The sequence below is a fragment of the Lytechinus pictus genome, unplaced genomic scaffold (genome assembly GCF_037042905.1).
Source record: "Lytechinus pictus isolate F3 Inbred unplaced genomic scaffold, Lp3.0 scaffold_346, whole genome shotgun sequence".
Lineage (NCBI taxonomy): Eukaryota > Metazoa > Echinodermata > Echinoidea > Temnopleuroida > Toxopneustidae > Lytechinus > Lytechinus pictus.
This window is the reverse complement of record NW_026974465.1, coordinates 1-18,317: the sequence shown is the minus strand read 5'-3', so window position 1 is coordinate 18,317 and position 18,317 is coordinate 1. Positions and strand designations below refer to the sequence as shown.

At 38.5% G+C, this 18,317-nt stretch overlaps 1 protein-coding gene across 1 annotated transcript; it reads left to right on the top strand.

Moving 5' to 3' along the window:
• The first annotated feature begins 6,211 nt into the window (after nucleotides 1–6,211).
• LOC135159721 (solute carrier organic anion transporter family member 4A1-like) lies at nucleotides 6,212–15,336 on the top strand. The gene is made up of 10 exons (XM_064115625.1): nucleotides 6,212–6,847; nucleotides 7,762–7,858; nucleotides 8,638–8,759; nucleotides 8,958–9,113; nucleotides 10,153–10,257; nucleotides 11,636–11,834; nucleotides 12,681–12,837; nucleotides 13,534–13,715; nucleotides 14,162–14,226; nucleotides 14,747–15,336. Exons 1-10 carry the CDS (start codon nucleotides 6,361–6,363, stop codon nucleotides 15,151–15,153), a joined length of 1,977 nt encoding a protein of 658 aa, XP_063971695.1. The 5' UTR covers nucleotides 6,212–6,360; the 3' UTR covers nucleotides 15,154–15,336.
• Nucleotides 15,337–18,317: the final 2,981 nt, after the last annotated feature.

The window sequence follows — 18,317 nt, the reverse complement described above, 5'->3', positions numbered from 1 at the left end:
GGCTATACACAATTATATCGTCAAGATATACCTCACAGATGTTGTGATTCAGGCCATCAAGAATTGTTTCCATGCATCTCTGGTAGGTTGCTGGTGCATTCCGTAACCCAAATGGAATTCGTTTCCATTCATGAAGTCCCCATGGAGTTACGAATGCTGTCATTGGTTGACTCTCTTCTGCCATGTAGCCTTGGTGGTACGCTTTACCCTGGTCCAAAGTAGTAAACCAGCGATTTCCTCCGAGACTGTCGAGGATATCCTGCATACGAGGGATCGGCTGTCTATCAGGAATCGTCTTCCGGTTCAGCTCACGATAGTCAATGCAGAGACGTAATCCTCCATCTTTCTTTCTCACGCAGACTACCGGAGAGGCATAGGGGGACTCTGACTTTGTGATCCACCCTCTATCCAGGAGATCCTGCAGGTACAGTTTTACTTCCTGATACAATGGACGTGGTATCGACTGGTAAGTACGCTGCACTGGAGTATCGTCGCTTAGTCTCAGAGTCATCTGCAATTCAGGAATTGAACCCATATCTTTGTCGCTCTTGGAGAAACTCGCCTCTTCCTGTCTGAGTAACTCCTGCACTACCGATCTCTGCTCCTCAGGCAAATGGGGGAGTTGAAATGTCTGGTCCTTGTTTGAAGAATCGGCAGACTCTGCAGACACTGAACTAGAGTTGACAAACATTTCATCATGCACAGGTGGAGGGTAGCCAGGCAAAACAGACCGAACATGGAGTACCTGGCCTAGTATAGTGCGACTTGGGATGACAAGTGGTCGGTCTGAATGATTCGAAACGGGAATGTGAATCCGGCAGGAGTTCCCTTGAGAAAGTCGCAGTAGATACGGCTCAATCTCTAGTCCTTCAGGCCACTCGCCATCACAGTTGGGCTCAAATAAGACTTGGGTGTCTTCGATGTTAGACCTGGCTCGTACTCTGGTAGCTAGGTTGATTGTTGAGTTCGCTGGAACTCTCACAACTGATCTTCCAGTCCGCACACAGCAGATCTCTTCAGTCTCCCTTGCTTTGATGACGTTCAACAACTTTAGGGCCTTGTCTTGGGATAGGTTTGGAATTGATGCTTGTAGAGTACTGAATGGGATTTGATCACCATTGAAGTTGTTAATTACCTCTCCAATGACGTTGGAGCCGATGATGGGTTCTCGGAGGTCATCTGTAGCAACAAGGAATGGCACCGATAACGTTGGGCTCCTAAAGGACAACTGCAAATCAATCGGAATCCATCCAATGTAAGGCATGACAGTCTCATTTGCAGCTGCAACTCTGAGTCCACGTCCAAGTAGATCTTCTACCTTCTGAAGAGCAACATCAGGTAGCTTTTCTTTCCACCATGCCTCCGTCACCACAGACACCTGGGCTCCTGTGTCCCACAACGCTGTTGCATCAATGGCGTTCATTTTGCATTTTACCATGCAACGTTCTCCAACGAGTTCAACAAGTTTCCGGTGTCTTGGGGTTACGTATATCTGGTTCAATGTCACATTCTCTTTGGGGAGCTGATCAATTAGGGTTAAACCCGGTCCCCTCGGGTTGACCCTTGCCCGTTTCCCTGGTTCCTCTTCCTGCATCCACGGGCATAATGTTCAGACGAACCACACTTGAAACAGTGACGACAGTCATTTCCCCGACCTTGCTCTCGACATCTCTCACATCCCTTAGGCCGGGGCGGCCTGCCATCTGCCGGCGTTTGTCCAGGTGCGGGTCTCCGATCCTGCAAGGCTGCCACACACGCTTTGAGTTCAGCCAGTTGTGCCGCAAAGCCCTTCATCATCTCCAACTCCGGGTGCTTATTCTTTTGCTTTGCAGGTTCTGCATTGTCCTCCGTGATGACATTCACCCGTGCTGCGGGTCGGATCCCCGCTTTCAGTTGCCGCTTTGATTCCAGGGCAACTGCAGTGTGCAGCTTTTCCAGGAGCTCCTCATCACTGGTTGTCACAGACAAAGATGATTTAAGATCTTGTCTGATCTGGTCATTGCACAGCCCAGTAATGATCGTGTGAATGAACATGTTCTGCACAAGGCTGATGTCATATTTCAGCCCAGTTGTTGTGTCCTCAGAGGCCCGGATTATCCGCTGGCGCAGATCCAGAGCCCGCATCACAAAGCTCTGCGCTGATTCAGTCTTCCCCTGGGTCGCCTGTGAAAGCTCTTGATATAATTCAGTTGCATCCTGCTCCTGATAATGCGATTTCAAGAAAGCCTTGAGAGTCCCGAGATTGAGGTTGGAGCAGCTTTCCAAATACGATCGAAGCCTTAGGCTTGGGTGAATGGCCTTCAAAACACTCTCCACCACCTCAGCTTCTGAATATCCTTTCAAAAGGGCTGCATCTATCTGGTAGTTGAGGCTAGATAGAGTTAGCCTGTCCTTGTGACTTGAATCACCCACTTGGCCACTAATTCGCAGCTCCTTTCTCATCATCTGCATGGGTTGAACAGGAACTGGAATTGAAGGCTTCTCCTCGTCTCTTACAACAGGCATGTGCTGGTCTAGTACCTCTTCTGGACTCTCGTCCTTCAACCCTTGAAGAATGTCCCTTAATGCTGCCAACGTGGCTGCACCAGCCTCATTATCTCCCAGCTCCCTTACTAGCCGTTGAAGTCGACGGACCAGAAACTTCCTGGGCTTCCCCTCTGTCTCCGATGACGGGATAGCTAGGTGCGTGCAAACCAATGGCAGTTGTCCTACTGCCAGACCAAATATCGCCTCCTCCACCTCGAACACCAAATCCTCGATGTCTGCCATGTTGACGAAAGCTATGTTGTGGATCCTATAACTGGTTCTACTACCACTAGTCTGCCCTTGTAAACTCTTTTAGGTAGTCTTGCAGTTTCCTGTCCACACCTTCCTTCCAGTCACCTTCACAGCATCAATGATTTGAGTTCAGATGTTTAAGCTTCAAATGGGCGTAGTCGCATCCTCACCGATTCCAGGTGGTCGTCCATAGACAGCAGTCTTGAAGATTTACATCTAAAGTTGCTGTCCTGGCAGGGTCGCCAAAATGTTACCCCTCCCTGGGTGGGATGGGCGTTAAAACTGTAAATAATAATGAAGAGAGAAACAATTGTCAGTCACATGTAGTTTGTATGGGCATCAGCAAGGTAATGATCATACGTTTATTAAAAGAATGTCACAAAAACCATGTCAAATAACAATCAATATTAAGGAAATACATTATCTATCACTAATTTCTCAACTTATGATTATATTTAATTGTTCTTTAAAATACTTAGATAATAAACGAATGTAACTACTAATCAATACAACTAAAACGTCTAACATTCAGTCTAAATTACATGTTAGAATATCTCCTAATTCTTATTAATAATCTCTAATCCTAATAACCAAACATTAAAGAAATAAAGTCTGAACTACTAGACTAAACGATAAGAGAACACATGACCAATGGATGCAGGGGAATACATCCTAAAGCCTCAAATCTAAACTGTTAAGATGGTCCCTGATTCTTATGGAACTTTTATGTACAAGTTGAGAACTTTCTTTGTTCTGACATCCAAAAAGAATCCCTTGCCATTTCTGAGGTGATCCCTTAATTCTCCCTAAGTTAACTCTCTCACTCTTGGAATCACTAACCAATATACACTAACACACTACCACTGTCTTCCAGCATGCTATATGGCTTAATAATTCCTAATCTACCACTAACTCCTAACATATCTTAAAAGTAAACACAAGTTCCAGGAGTCAAGGTAACAAGCTGAAAGTTGAAGAGCCTATTTACATAACACGTTGATAACAGATACTTTCTTGAGAAGAACAAAGAACAAGAGTATGCAGTACAGGTATATATATGCCCATGCACCTCTTAGTACAGAATCTAATATTATATACAATACAGTCAAATACATATTTAAAAAGAAATGTCAAAGTAATATACTGATCAATACCTATTTCTGTTTCTATACCAAAAGCCTCAGTAACAATTATAGCTAATAATATATATATGTTCTAACTATTGGTGAATATCTCTCTATTGAGATGTCAGTGATATATAACAGTATACTCTCAATTATAATGTTCATCCTATCCAATCAGTCTATATACTTCCAGGAAGACATATCACTACGACAAAAGTATCATCACAATCATATCAACAGCATATATCTCTATAACAGTTTTGGGTAATAATAACAATAAAAATGTATCTTTTCTTACCTGTAAATAATAATGAAGAGAGAAACAATTGTCAGTCACATGTAGTTTGTATGGGCATCAGCAAGGTAATGATGACCAACCACATGCTTGACAACTGAGATGGAGGTTTTGGGTTGCTCCACTATAAAATAGGGGTGTACAAGTGTTCTAATTGAGGGTTATATAATACACTGAAAATGAATGGATGGTATATGTGAATAAGTAAAGCTGAGTGAATTTGTAGGGGTGCCCTATCTTTGGAGGGGCCTCACACACTCATTACAGCAATGCCCCACTTTTCGCTGGAGAACGCGAACGCATATTTACGACGGTAGTTGATTTTGGAAGAGACTTTTGTGCCCTTCGTAAAAGGCTGTCCTGCAATTTAAATTGTGTAACATATGAGGATTTTGTTTAGCTTTCGCATCTGCAACGGAAACAGAAATCTGCGGTTCGTGTGCAAAATACTATCCGATTTAGGACGACTTTCCAGAGCCACATTTGGTTCCTCCCAGAGCTCGAGAGGCCGCCCGGGGGACCACTTCCATTGACGAGTGGATACCAGGCGCGACCACGCGTAAAAGGGAAAGAGTGGGCAAGTACGTTACGAATAGGCCTATATGTAACGTTATAAGGGTGTCAAAAACGATGTTTAAATGCTGAAAAAATGGATACATTTCCAACACAAGCCAAATACTTGTTAAGGGATGCATTTTTATAATCTGGAAAAGACTCGCTTCCCTTGTTTAGGGTGCTTTTCGAAACCCCATGGTCGCGCCTGGTACCCACTCGTCAATGGAAGTGGTCCCCCCGAAAATTTGAATCTTATCCCCCATTTCGGGGGAAAGTAAAACATAATGCCCATTACATTGTGTGTGCTAGAGGCATATCGTTTGTTGTAGGAGGAGCAGGGAAAGGAGAAAAAAAACGCAAAGTCGGATGGGTTTCAGACGGATAGGCCTATTGCATATGCTGTGTACATATCAGCGCATGCGAAATGGTTTAGCTGGAGAGGTGATCTGACACATGGAATATATTGCCAGTGATCCACCAATAATCCACATTAGATGCAACATCGATTCGATGGACTGTAATAATATATTTCCAAGTCTGAATTCAGTAAGTTTTTCCTCAATATGTACTCGATTTGTTTAAAAAACCACTTATCCATGTCATAATCTACATTTCGAATGTCTCCAGCCAGCTGGAGTCATGATAGTCATGATAGTACAGCCCCGCCGCGAGCTCAGGCAGGCATATACTATGATGACCAGTCGTACATGCATGAAAGCGGGATTTCAACAATTTGGAATAGCATGCTGGTATCGCATGAAAGAATTTTGCACACGAAAAGCAGATCTATATAGGGCCTGTAACACAAAGCTTACATTGACGAGTGGATACCATGCGTGACCCCCCCCCCCAAAAAAAAAAAAAAAAAGTAAAAAGGATGTCTTTTTCAAGATAGGGCGCGTTACGTACGTAACGTTAAAAGGGTGTCAAAACACTAAAATATTGAAGAAAAAAAAGGGTATCTATTTTCACTAGGAAAATTTGCGAGGGTTTTAAAAAATAAGACTAAAATGTTTTATAAAGGATGTACTTTTTGCCCCAATAGTCAACACTACGTGTTTAGAGTACGATTTGCGCGAGGTGTGGGATGTGGGGCCGTATAGGTAAAACCGACGACCGACGTCCATGACATATATATAAATAACGCTGTACTTTTTTAGGGGTCGATTCAGGGAATACTTGCCAAGAGTATCGTTTTGTTTCCAATACTTGTTAAGGGTAGGGTTTTACACGCCAATACTTAATGTTAAGGGGTGCATTTTCAGAATATGGAAAATGTGTGTGTAGTAGACAGCTGGCAGCCGTCTGTTTCGAGGATTTTTTTTTTAAACATTTTTTATTTTTTATTTCGCCTCGTATAGTGGAGCCAACGGAGTTCAGCTGAACAACCAACATAACAGAGACCGAAGCTTTTGGTCTAGTGTTTAGGGTGCTTTTCGAGACCCAATGGTCGCGCATGGTATCCACTCGTCAATGGAACTGCCCCCCCCCCCCGGGTTTAAACTGTTCCTTCATCCGCCATATCTGGCCCCTCAAAATATTTTGCTCATTGCGCTAATGTAATGGTTATAATTTTGAAATGTTTATTTGGCTTTTCCTTGTCAGGCGATGCTGGTTACCGGCTTCGTTACAAGTTCCCTGACCTCCATCGAACGTCGCTTCCAGCTACGTAGTCGAGATCTGGGAATCATAATCAGTAGTTTCGACGTAACTAGCATCATCCTCGTCCTCTTCGTCACTTTTGTTGGTGGTCGTGGCAACAAGCCGCGCTGGCTTGGGACTGGATGTATCATCATCGGCGCCGGTGCGCTCATCTACGCCCTCCCGCACGTCACCACGGGAAACTACCGTTACACGACATCGAGGGTGTCGCCGACATGCGGAGTGGATGCCGAAGCCGCGGCTGCCGCCGGTGGCGACGTCACGATGTCGTGTGATGATGTCATGGATGAGAGGCCGTCGAGTTTAGCGCAGTATATGTACGTTTTCATGGCTGGACAAACGTTAATGGCCATTGGATCGCTTCCGCTGAATACCTTGGGAGTTTCTATGCTGGATGAAAGTGTGTGCTTGGAACAGACAGGATTGTACATGGGTAAGTGAGTGTTATACAGGAGCATTTCTTGAGAAATTCTGTGATTTTCACCAACATAAGCTTATTTATATAAGGTTATATCTGATTAGCTGAGAGCTAATAAGTCAGAGAGAATCACCAACAAAATATTTCATGAAACAATTCCTTAGTGTTGGTTTAGGGGATTTCTTTCTTTCTTTCTTTCTTTTTATTTATTTAGTTATTTATCTATCTATTTGTTTATTCATTTTATTTATTAGCTGTCTTTCTGTCTTCCTGTCTTAACTTTATTGAGTTTTCTGTCTTTATTTTTTTATGTTAACATATTTCTAAAATAAATTATTTTCATAACATATTATGTTATCATTTATGTTATTTTTTATAATTTTTCTTATCTTGTTTTTTTGTTTGGGGGTAGAAGAAAAATTATTTTGGGCATTGGTGCACCAATTCTTTTGAAGGTTGTTTGTGTTGTAAGTAACCCTATGTCATCACTATTCTTTTTTCCTAATCCTTTTCTTTGACCAAATGTTTTTGCAATATTTTCAATTGAAATTGGATTGAAATAGAAACAGCAACATTTAAACATCCTCATGTTTCATCAATATACCATTGGTCTAAAACTTAATCACACTCTTAATCACAAACAACCATAGTTAAAAAGAACCACAAGAACAAGAGTAAAATTTATGGTGGTGATCAAGATGACTAGTAATCATGATGATGATGATGACACCATAGAAATAATGATAACAAGTCATTAAAGAAATAATGATTACAAGACAAGAAATTGCTATGATTCTTTGCAACATATTAATGTATTATGACAGAAATAAAACTGGTATATATATATTTTTTTTATTCATGTGGTAATCATGAGGTAATAATGGATTAGTGTATGATATCTTCCTTTTTTGTGTGTGTGTCATTCACAGGTATATTTTTGGCTGTGGCATCTTTGGGACCTGCAGCTGGCTACATGTTGATGGGTGTCTTTCTAAATATATTCACCAATTTTTCAAATCCGTTCAGGTAACACTAAAAATCAAACACTTATTTATTTTCTGCGATGTATTAGCTACAAGGGTAAGGGCAATATGCTTTCTAGTTATTTCAGATTTCAATTTATGTGAGTTGTTTGTTAGTTCATAGCACAGAGATTGTTTGATCAAACCCTATGTATTATTATTGTGTGAAATATGTTAGATGTGCCAAAAAAAAACATTGATTTAATTGATTTCTAAACTGCTTGATCCATAGCTTTATGTCTTAGATTTAACTTAACTTTAGCTTGTATTCTTGTTACAGTCAGTTGTGTTATCAGTTCTTGTTTCTCTCACAAATATTTTTTTTGCGTAATGATACCTGAAGTCATAAAGAATTAATAAAGGATAATAGACGATTGTAGGGCTAATGATTCTGTTTACTAATGTTTTGAAAGAAGTTCTTTTGAATCTTCATACATATAGCTGCACCATTTTAAATGCTGACAAGGACATGATGTCTTATAGGTACTACGTTTATCCAACAATCAAACTGTCATCAAATACATGTTCTAAAACCTGAATGGTAAGGTTATGCACTAAAAAAACTTTCTCTTGCCCAGCTCTGCCTTCAAGACATGTTTTGTGAATTTTGTGAATTAATTTTTTTATACCACTGTGTAGTACTATCTGTTATTAAAACTTTTACCAAATACTAACATGAATATTAAGCTATCATTGAAATAATACCCCTTCTCTTACCAAGCCCTGACTTTTATTCATGTTTTGTGAAATGTTTGTTTTAATTTTTCTTGTTCCACTGTGTAGTACTGATATTAGCACATCGGATCCCGGCTGGGTGGGTGCTTGGTGGATAGGCTTCATCATAGCCGCAGTTCCAGCTTTCCTTTTCGGGATTCCGCTTAGCTTGTTCCCACGAGAATTACCAGGTAGGCCATCACCCAGAAATGCAAAACAATGATTATGGAGATCATGAAAAGTTAAAAGCCACCCAGAAAAAGCAAAACAATGAGTATAAAGGTAATGAAAAAGGTAATGCATGCTGATGTTTGACAGACAGTATCCAGGATATTGCTTGAGCAGAAGTGATTATATATTAATACATTTTTACAAACTTTGTGCTTTAGATACTGCCAGAATAAGAGCGGGTAAAGAAAGTCAAGTTCATGCACGAGGAGGGGCTCATGAGACAGAACGACCAGGCTTTGGTTCAAGACCAACTGATTTCATCATCTCACTCAAATACCTTGCTGTCAATCCGACAGTAATGTGTACTATCTTAGGTAAGACAATTGAGAGTTCAAGAATGATTCTGGGCAGTATTCTCAACACACTAATCATCCCACCGCTGCCACCATAATTTGGCTGGGGCCTGGGGCAGATCCAGGATATCATATGGGATATATTTATGAGACTTAACGACCAGGGTTTGGTTCATGACCAAATGATTTGTTCAGCTCACTCAAATATCTTGCTGTCGACTCGACAGTAATATGTATTATCTTAGGTAAGACAATTGAGGATTCAAAAATAATTTGTTTGTTGATGGAGGCCACGGTAGATCTAGATTTCATAACAGATTTATTTGTGAGACTAGGGTTTGTTTTTTAAGGCCAACTGATTTCATCATCTCACTCAAATGCCTTGCTGTCAGCCCGACAGTAATATGTACTATATTAGGTAAGACTCCAGAGAAAGTTTTAAGAATAATTCTGGTCACATAGGGCAGTATTCTCAACACACCACCATCCCACCGCTGCCACCATAATTTGGTGGGGGGCCAGGGGCAGATCCAGGATTGTTATGAGACTTAACAACCAGGGTTTGGTTCACAACCTAATGATTTTATCAGCTCACTCAAATACCTTGCTGCGAACTCGACGGTAATGTGTATAGGTAAGATCATTGAGAATTCAAGAATTATTCTTTGCTTCATCATGCAAAGAGTTGCATTCAATCTGATCAATCATAACTATGGTAAGCCAGCAAAGTTTTGAATGCGTAGACTTATTCAAATTGATGTATATGATTTACACTCATACATCATTGTCTAGACAAATTAAAGAGGTCCTTGATGTTTCCAGAACGACGTGTAAATTTTCTGTTTGAAGAAATATGACAAATAAGGATTTTCATAGTCATGCTTGAATAGATCAAATACAACTCTTTGTAAGACCGGGCCCAGATCACATAGGACAGTAGTCTCATCATACCAAATCATCCCACTGCTGCCACCATAATTTGGTGGGGTCTCAGACTTTTGGTACAATGGTTGAGACAGGTGATAAATGCTAAAATCATATTCTCTTGCCTTGAATACAGGCATCTGTGCAGATACCATGCTTGTTTCAGGTTGTGCAGCCTTCATGCCCAAGTTTACACAGAATCAGTTTCGTCAGACAGCAAGTGCAGCAAATTTTCTAATTGGTAAGTTGACAACTAAACAATTACTCTATTTCAACCAAACCAATACCTAGGAAGAGAGCGGATTGCAAAGATGCTTCATGCATCTCCTCATGGCCGTACACATGAATTGTTGTCATGGGGGGGGGGGGCAAAACACCTTTAAAAAATTGAAGAAATTCCGAAGCAAGGGGGTGATGCGACAGAGCTTGTCCTAAGAGGTTTTGTTGGTTTTTTTGCATTTTCGTAAGTGAAATTCAGGGATTTCATGCACACTTTGGGGGGATTTTATGAACAAATTTTCAATAAAACAATGTTCAGTTTTATTCTGCTTCAATTTCAATTTTGAATTTCCTGCTTCTTTTCTTTGGTTTGTACATGTTCATTATTCACTATTGGGCATAAAAGCAAAAGCTGCAGCTACTTTGTGAACATGCAACTTAATTACCATCAACAAAACTGTCTGCTTGAAAATAGCCCCAGCTCTCTTATTACCACCCATTCCCCACAATTGAAATTCAATTATCCCAATATTAAGTAACAATGTCGTTATATGTGTGGTACGATGTGTAGGACAATGATAAGTTGGATTCAAAGCCATTATATTTCCATTTCATATCCTCGAGGTACACATATTGGTTAGCTTGGCAAAGCTACCCTAAGGATTATTACTCCAGGGCTCAATGAAAATGATAAGATTTCTTGCACTTTTAATGAAGTTTTATATCCTATTATATATTCCAAGTACAATTTGTACAAAACCAAATAGTAATTTAGCTGGGATCATTTGTAACTTTCGAAGACTACCATTGGCGTCTGGGATTGAAATAAACCCACTTTGCCCTTATATTGGTTTGCTTCTCTTAGAATATCTTGAAATGTATATGTTTACAAATCAATAAGTGATATGTTTTCCCTGATAATATCCTAAATGTTTCAACCATCTCATAATGTTTTACTCCATAATTCTTGTAACTTTGTTTTACACAAACCCAAAACAGACTATTGGAAAATATTGACACATTAGAGAAGGCCTTAAAAACATCATCCCAGAGTTTCTGTATTTTTAAGTTCAAATCTCTTATTTACTCTCTAATCTTGTTGTGTATATATTGTAAAAATGTTTTTCCTTAATATTTTTTTTATCAATATCTTTATTGCAGGTAAATTGTATTGGTAGTTTGCATTTCCTGCTTCATTTCTTGCTTGATATGTTAACATTAAATCCCTCTGTAAAACAATGTTAGGTTATCAATGCTGAGTAGGGCAAACCTGTCTTTTTACTGATCTTTTCTTTGTAATTGTAAATATGTATCATTGTAATTGTTTTTTATTTGACAAAAATATATACAATTCAATAAAATCCTTAAATATAATATTATACAATCCTTCATTTGGACAGGTATCGCAATGCTTCCGGGTTTATCCGGGGGCGTTCTCCTTGGTGGTATTCTGACCAAGAAATTCAACTTGAAGGTCCGTGGTATGCTGACGTTTGCTATCGTTTCTGGCTTGGTGACCATTGTGCTACTAGGGACCGTGCTCTTGCGTTGCCCCCAGCTGCCGGTAATAGGTGTAACGGCCTCCTACGATGGACACAAGTAAGTGTCACATTTCCATCAAATCATCAGTCTTTATAATGTTCCTGTCATTAAGGTGTTATCAGTTAAGGACACGTCCTGGTCAGTATGCAAATGAGGGAACCAATGATATTACCCACTCACTATTTCCTTTGTATTTTATTATATGAAATATTTAGATTTTCTCCTGAATGTGAGGTAAAACGTCAAAGTAGAGTCCATGGATTAATATTGCCATGAATGAAAATGAAAACAAAAATATTAAGTTAAAAGATGTATTTCAAAATCTAAGTCATGAAAAAAAATTTACTAATCAAAAGCATTTAAAACTTGTAAAAGATAGTCATGATATCATTGGAAAATATTTTTGTGTGGGCAACATGAACTTGAAATGTGAACTTGAGATAGTAAAATGAAGATTGTTGGGATTGTGTATTCCTTTTTATATTCATGAAAAAGTAACAAGAATAATTTACATAGGACATTTTATTGATGAAGATACCATCACCATTGTTATTTTGCCAATTAGAATAATGCATCTCTTGATTGGGATGATATATGTGGTGCTGCTGCTCATGAGCAATTATTTGTTGGTTTGTGGAGAGTTAGATCATATTAGAAAGTGGATAATATCTGTTCAAAATGACAGTGTTGATGATGAACAAAATATGTAATTTTTTTTCCATCTTGCTGATGATTAATTATAGTAACATGAGGTCACATTAGTTTGCTTTTTAGTTGATTTTATTCATTATAATCAGAACTTATCCACATGTGTGTCTGTTCTAAGATGTTTTGATATGAGCCATTACTTTAAGATAATGACAAACTTTGATTTCAATCTTCTCTTCCACTATTTTTTGATAGTCTGATGGAGTATCATCAAGATAAACGTCTCGATGATGAATGCAACTTGGGTTGTACTTGTAATACCGAGCAGTACAATCCAGTATGCGTTGAAGGTGGCATTGCCGAGTATTTTGACCCATGCTATGCTGGATGTAAAGTGGATTATGGGAATGGGGTAAGTGATATTAGCATTTGCCTTCTTTTATCGTATGGAAAGATACAATAATGGTACAAAATTGTATGGAATATAATTGTGGAAAAATAGTTAAGGAAGGAGGGCACCAAGTTTTTGATTATTTGGATTATGATCATGAAACCGAGAAAAATACAAAAAAGAGTGAATTTTTCCATCTCTAGAAGTTTAGCTCCAGTGGATATTTAGATCAATGGGTGAATGAGTGAAGTATGCCACAGCAGTCTAGTAAACTCTGTTGTAATTATTGCAAGCCAAATATCTAAACACTTAGTTTACATTATATATTCCATGTCTACTTTTTTATATTAATTTTCATGTTCCAAATGTAAAGAAGTTAATTATCATTCAGGTATTTTTCAATGATAATAATAATAATGATAATTTAAAAAAAAATGATAATTGATAATAATAATAGTAATAATGATGATGATGATAATAATAATGATGATAACATAAGTTACAAAGTACCACACCTACTCTGCAGAGTGCTTTAGACACATAGAAAGTTCAGAAGAAAATGGAAGGTTTTGAGCAAACTTCTCAATATCTAAGAATTTGTCAATAATAATAATACTAGCAATAATGATAATAATAATAATTAGTAATAATAATAACCCCACAATGTTTTAACTATAGAAGGGTTTTTTTCTCTCTTTTTTTTCCTTCCGTTATCAGACATATGGTGATTGCGAATGCTTGAGGAATTTCATCTCGGCTAACCTGACTGCATCGACCCAGGTCCAACACGGCCCGTGTGAATCGGACTGCTTCCTCCTGCCCATCTTTGTTGCTGGTGCTGCATTCTTATTGTTCTTCCATTTTCTACCAGGAGTAGCACTGGTCAATACTCTACTCAGGTCAGATGATGGTGATAGTCACAACACAAATCTAATAAAAAATTTACTAGATAAATTAACTGATTTTCATTGAAATATCATTTGATCGGGTGCCATCAAATATCTGCTTTCTTGTCTTATAACAACCTTCTCAGTAGGATGAAAATTTCAGGATGCAATATTTGTCATGAACTTTCTGATATTCAATCACTAAATATGTAAAATAAGTGCCCAAATATTTATTGTAAAGAAAAATATAAGCATTATTAAGAGAGGGCACTAGATTGAATTTCAAATCCTGACGGCTGGAAAAATTCTCATGGGTACAAATGGATACAATGTCTATAACGTTTTTGTAATATTGAAATGTTTGATCTTACATGCTTATGGTTCATATTACCTACCCGTTGCCTGAGCCTTAGACAGGTTTTAAAATGATAATGATTTGTATGTGACCATTCTTTCAGATGTGTTCCAGATTCTCAGAGGCCAATGGCTCTAGGAGTCAACTCTATTTTGAACAAACTATTAGGTAAGTTCTCCTCCCCTCCTTTAATTTCTTCCTTTCATTAATATGGAATTTAATTCTGAAATGTGATTTTAAAAAGGTGGCTCAATGTCAGGTTTTATTACATCTTTCAAGGTTGACTTCAAATATATCACCAATAGTGGAAACGGTTTAATGTTGCGATTTATGTAAAAGTGATACAACTGTATATTCATGTAATGTATTATCCGCAACATATGCAACCATGTGATCTTGTCATGTTTTCTATGTTGGGGACTATGTTTATCATTACATTGTGTCTTGAAATATGATTGTTTCATGTTGATTTATATGTATATTTTGTGGTTTCTATAATTGAATAAAAATGAACTTGAACTTGATTTATGGTACTACATTTATTACATATCTTTCTTGTTTGTATATTGTGAACAATTTTGATTAAGATTGCCTTGAATGGTAAAGTAATGAGTCTAAATGATGTCAAATGCAGTGCTTAAGTGGTAATATAAGAATTGCTTCCCATGCACCTCCCTTGTCTCTACAGGTGCTACCCCAGGCCCCATTCTAGTTGGAGTCATGATGGATGGAGCTTGCCTGCAATGGCAGCAGACCTGTAGCAGTGAAGGAAGCACAGAGGGTGCTTGTTGGATATACAACGACGAGAACCTGTCCTGGCGGATGTTCGGTCTTGGTCTCATCATGAAAGTAACGGCTGTGGCCCTCTTTAGCCTCGCCCTTTTTTTCTACCGTCCCGCTACACCCGGCAACGGTGGCACCATGGATGAGGCCAATGAAGCGGTTGCAACGGCATCGGAAAGCACAATACGGGTTCCTGAAGCTGGCATGGGTCGAGCTTCACCAGACCTGGCCGTGCAGCAGGATGAAATTGTTCCACTCGATGGAATACAGTTGTACAAATGCGGTTTAGCCCGAGAGGAAGACTCCAGGTAGTAGTTAATTCACATATTTTCCACAAGCACGTATTCCTGACCCATTTGTAATTAGTGAGCATCATTGGCGGCGGAAGCCAAAAATTTTAGGGGGGGACCAAAAAAATTTTTTGACAAGCAAAAAAAAAAAAAAGGTTATCAACAAAAAATTTTAGGGGGGACGCAAGAAATAAAATTGACAAGCAAAAAAAAAAAGTTATCAACAAAAAATTTAGGGGGGGACCATCCCCCCCCCACCTAAAATTTAGGGGGGGGGACACGTCCCCCCCTCCCCCCGCTTCCGCCGCCTATGGTGAGCATTGATGGATCCATTGCGTGGCATCTAGGATATTTCCTGATCTGGGGCCCGTAACACGAAGCTTAGCAATCATGGTAGAATATTTTTCAATGATTGATTGCATTGCCTACAGTGTACAACTAATCGTGAAAATCAAGCTTGTGATTAATCGCTAACCTTTGTGCTTATACGGGACCCTGATTAGAATACCAGTATGCCGTAGATGGGATTCACATTCCCATGCATATTGTGTATTCCTGATTTTGACTGACGATTGGACCATCCCGTGAGTGACCTTCACTTTAAAGGGCTACCAGCCAAAGCAAATAATCATTTCTACTTTTCTGAAACAAATTATTATCATATATATATATATATATATACATATTCCTTGTAGAATTTTGTCCCAAACTGGTGCTTTCCTGTAAACCATTTCAATATTAGAATATCTGTGTTTTGTCAGAGATTTATCTCTCATTGTCCATATCAAATCTGGCAGCTTGTGTCTCTTTTTTTTATTCATGATGTAGATAATGAACAAAAGCGTTAAACTAGCTCGCAACACTACAGACCGCATTAACCAGCTTTTAATGCTGCTCTACATTTTTGACTGCTGAAATATATTGCCATTATTGATATTTGCTATATGTCAAGTATTTCATCATCCCTTGAAAATGCGTTCTTGCTGCCTATCTCTTGTTTTTAACTGTGTGGAAATTACTATTTTTCCCAGGAGCTGCTACAGTAAAATGTAACGAAGGTAAATTTCTCTAGTTTTTTTTTAATTAACTGATATAAAGCCCTGTTCCCTGTACCAATCTACATGACATTTGCTTCCTTTTTTTACCCCTGTGAAATGGAAATATCAGCAGCATTTCTGTAATATTGACGTATCCTAGTGTGGAAATTTGTTTTGTAATATCAAATATTAACAAATGATGTAATTAGAAAGTTTTGAAATGGTCCTGTGATAGTGAAAGCTTGTCAGAAGTGAATATAGTCCAAATTAACTATTGGTACATATAAGGACTGATGGTAATCATTTGTATATTACAATGCATGTATAGATTATTTCCACCAGCGTGGTTCGTAGAGGTTGTAACCCCAAAATCAATTCTTGTGGTAAAAAACTGTCGGCACAATCTATCCACAATATTATCCACACAAGACATGCTTGATTATGTTAAAATAATGATGGTGAAATAAATAATGCAAATTCAAGTGATAAAATTTAGCCTACGACCAAGAGGGTGCACTTGTATTGAACTTGGGTCTTCCTTCTATCAAATAATATATATCGCATATATTTATGCGATACAGGCATATGCGAAATATGAATTCAAATTCTATCAGGTGAAAATGTCTAGCATGACCAACATGACTTTGATTGATATTGAGTGAGGAAAACAATGTTAGTTGCATTTTAAACATTAATTATAACAGAGACATCATACTACCTTTATGGTAGTGATAATGTCTTGTTGATCTTTTGTCATTTGAGTATTTAAGATATGTAATGAATACTTAATATTATATAAGTTACAGGTAAACTATATAGACCAGTGAGCAACCTTTGACCTTGATGATGCCCCCAGTACCCGGCCCCCCACTCTGGGGTCGGAAGGACTGCATGCGTGTTCTCGAAATGTCCGGTAAAGGGGTACTTTTTTGCGGAACAAGTCCGGCCCGCGAATTGTAAAAAAGGGGGTGTTTTTGTATTTTCACCCGGAGATTTCGGACAAGTCCGGCCCGTGAATTGTAAAAAAGGGGGTGTTTTTGTATTTTCACCTGGAGATTTCTTTTAAAAGGGGGTGTTATTTTATCTCTCTCTTTGGACTCCTGAGAAATTTTAAAAGGGGGTTATAAAATATCTTTAATAACATAGAAAAATTGATCAAATCCCGGGATCAAATTCCTGAAATTCCTGCTAGTTTAGAAGGCTCATTCAGGATTATTTCATTTTGAAAAAGTAAAGTACGGACCTTTTGTTGGAATGAGAGCTCACCTGAGATAGGGGGTACATTGAGTAGTGTTCTGGATTTAGGGGGGTCTCCAAGGCAGAAAAAGCCTGCGAAAAGCCCTCGAAAGTGGGGTTCAGAAATTTTGGCAGACCTTCGATAGGGGGTGCTTTCAAAGGGAGGGAACGAGCATAGGCGTACCCTAAATAACATGAGTGGGGGGGCCGGGCCCCAGTAATCAGATGGTATACAAATAGCGAATAGGCACGAGTGCGATGGTGCAAGATTTTGCGTAAGGTGAAAGAAAGATACTCTATTCAATTACGCGTTGCAGAGTCTTTCTTTCAGCAAATGAGAAATGTTGCATCATCGCAGAAATAAGAATATTCGCTATTTGTATAATCAATTTTGATTTTCTACTTGCAAAGAAGAAATGACAGCCATCTTTTATCTTCATACCACAAAATGAATTTCAAAAATCACAAGATACATGCTATTTGATCCCATCATGAGAGCTGCCCATTTGATCTCTAAATTTCAGAATACAGATTTTACATTTTTATCAGATTATCCTCTATTTTGCTATATACATGTGTGTTGGTAATAGGTGTGTGTTTTTGTTTTGAGTAGAAGTCGACTGGCTTGATTGGTTATTATTATTCAAAGTGTGATTATGAAAGATGGAAATTTGATTGTATTCTTTGAGCTAGGTGATTTACTTGTATTGTAGGTCTAGATTCATTGGTCACTTTTAAACATTTCATTTTGAACTCACCCAATGAGGGGGGATTGGATGTCATACCGAATCCTGTTAAGCATCTATGAAATCAAATTTTAAATCATAAACAGAAAACTGTACATACTATGCTTGTACTTCTTTTAATACCTTTTATTAATGTTTCATATCTTGCGTTTGCACAGGCTCTCACA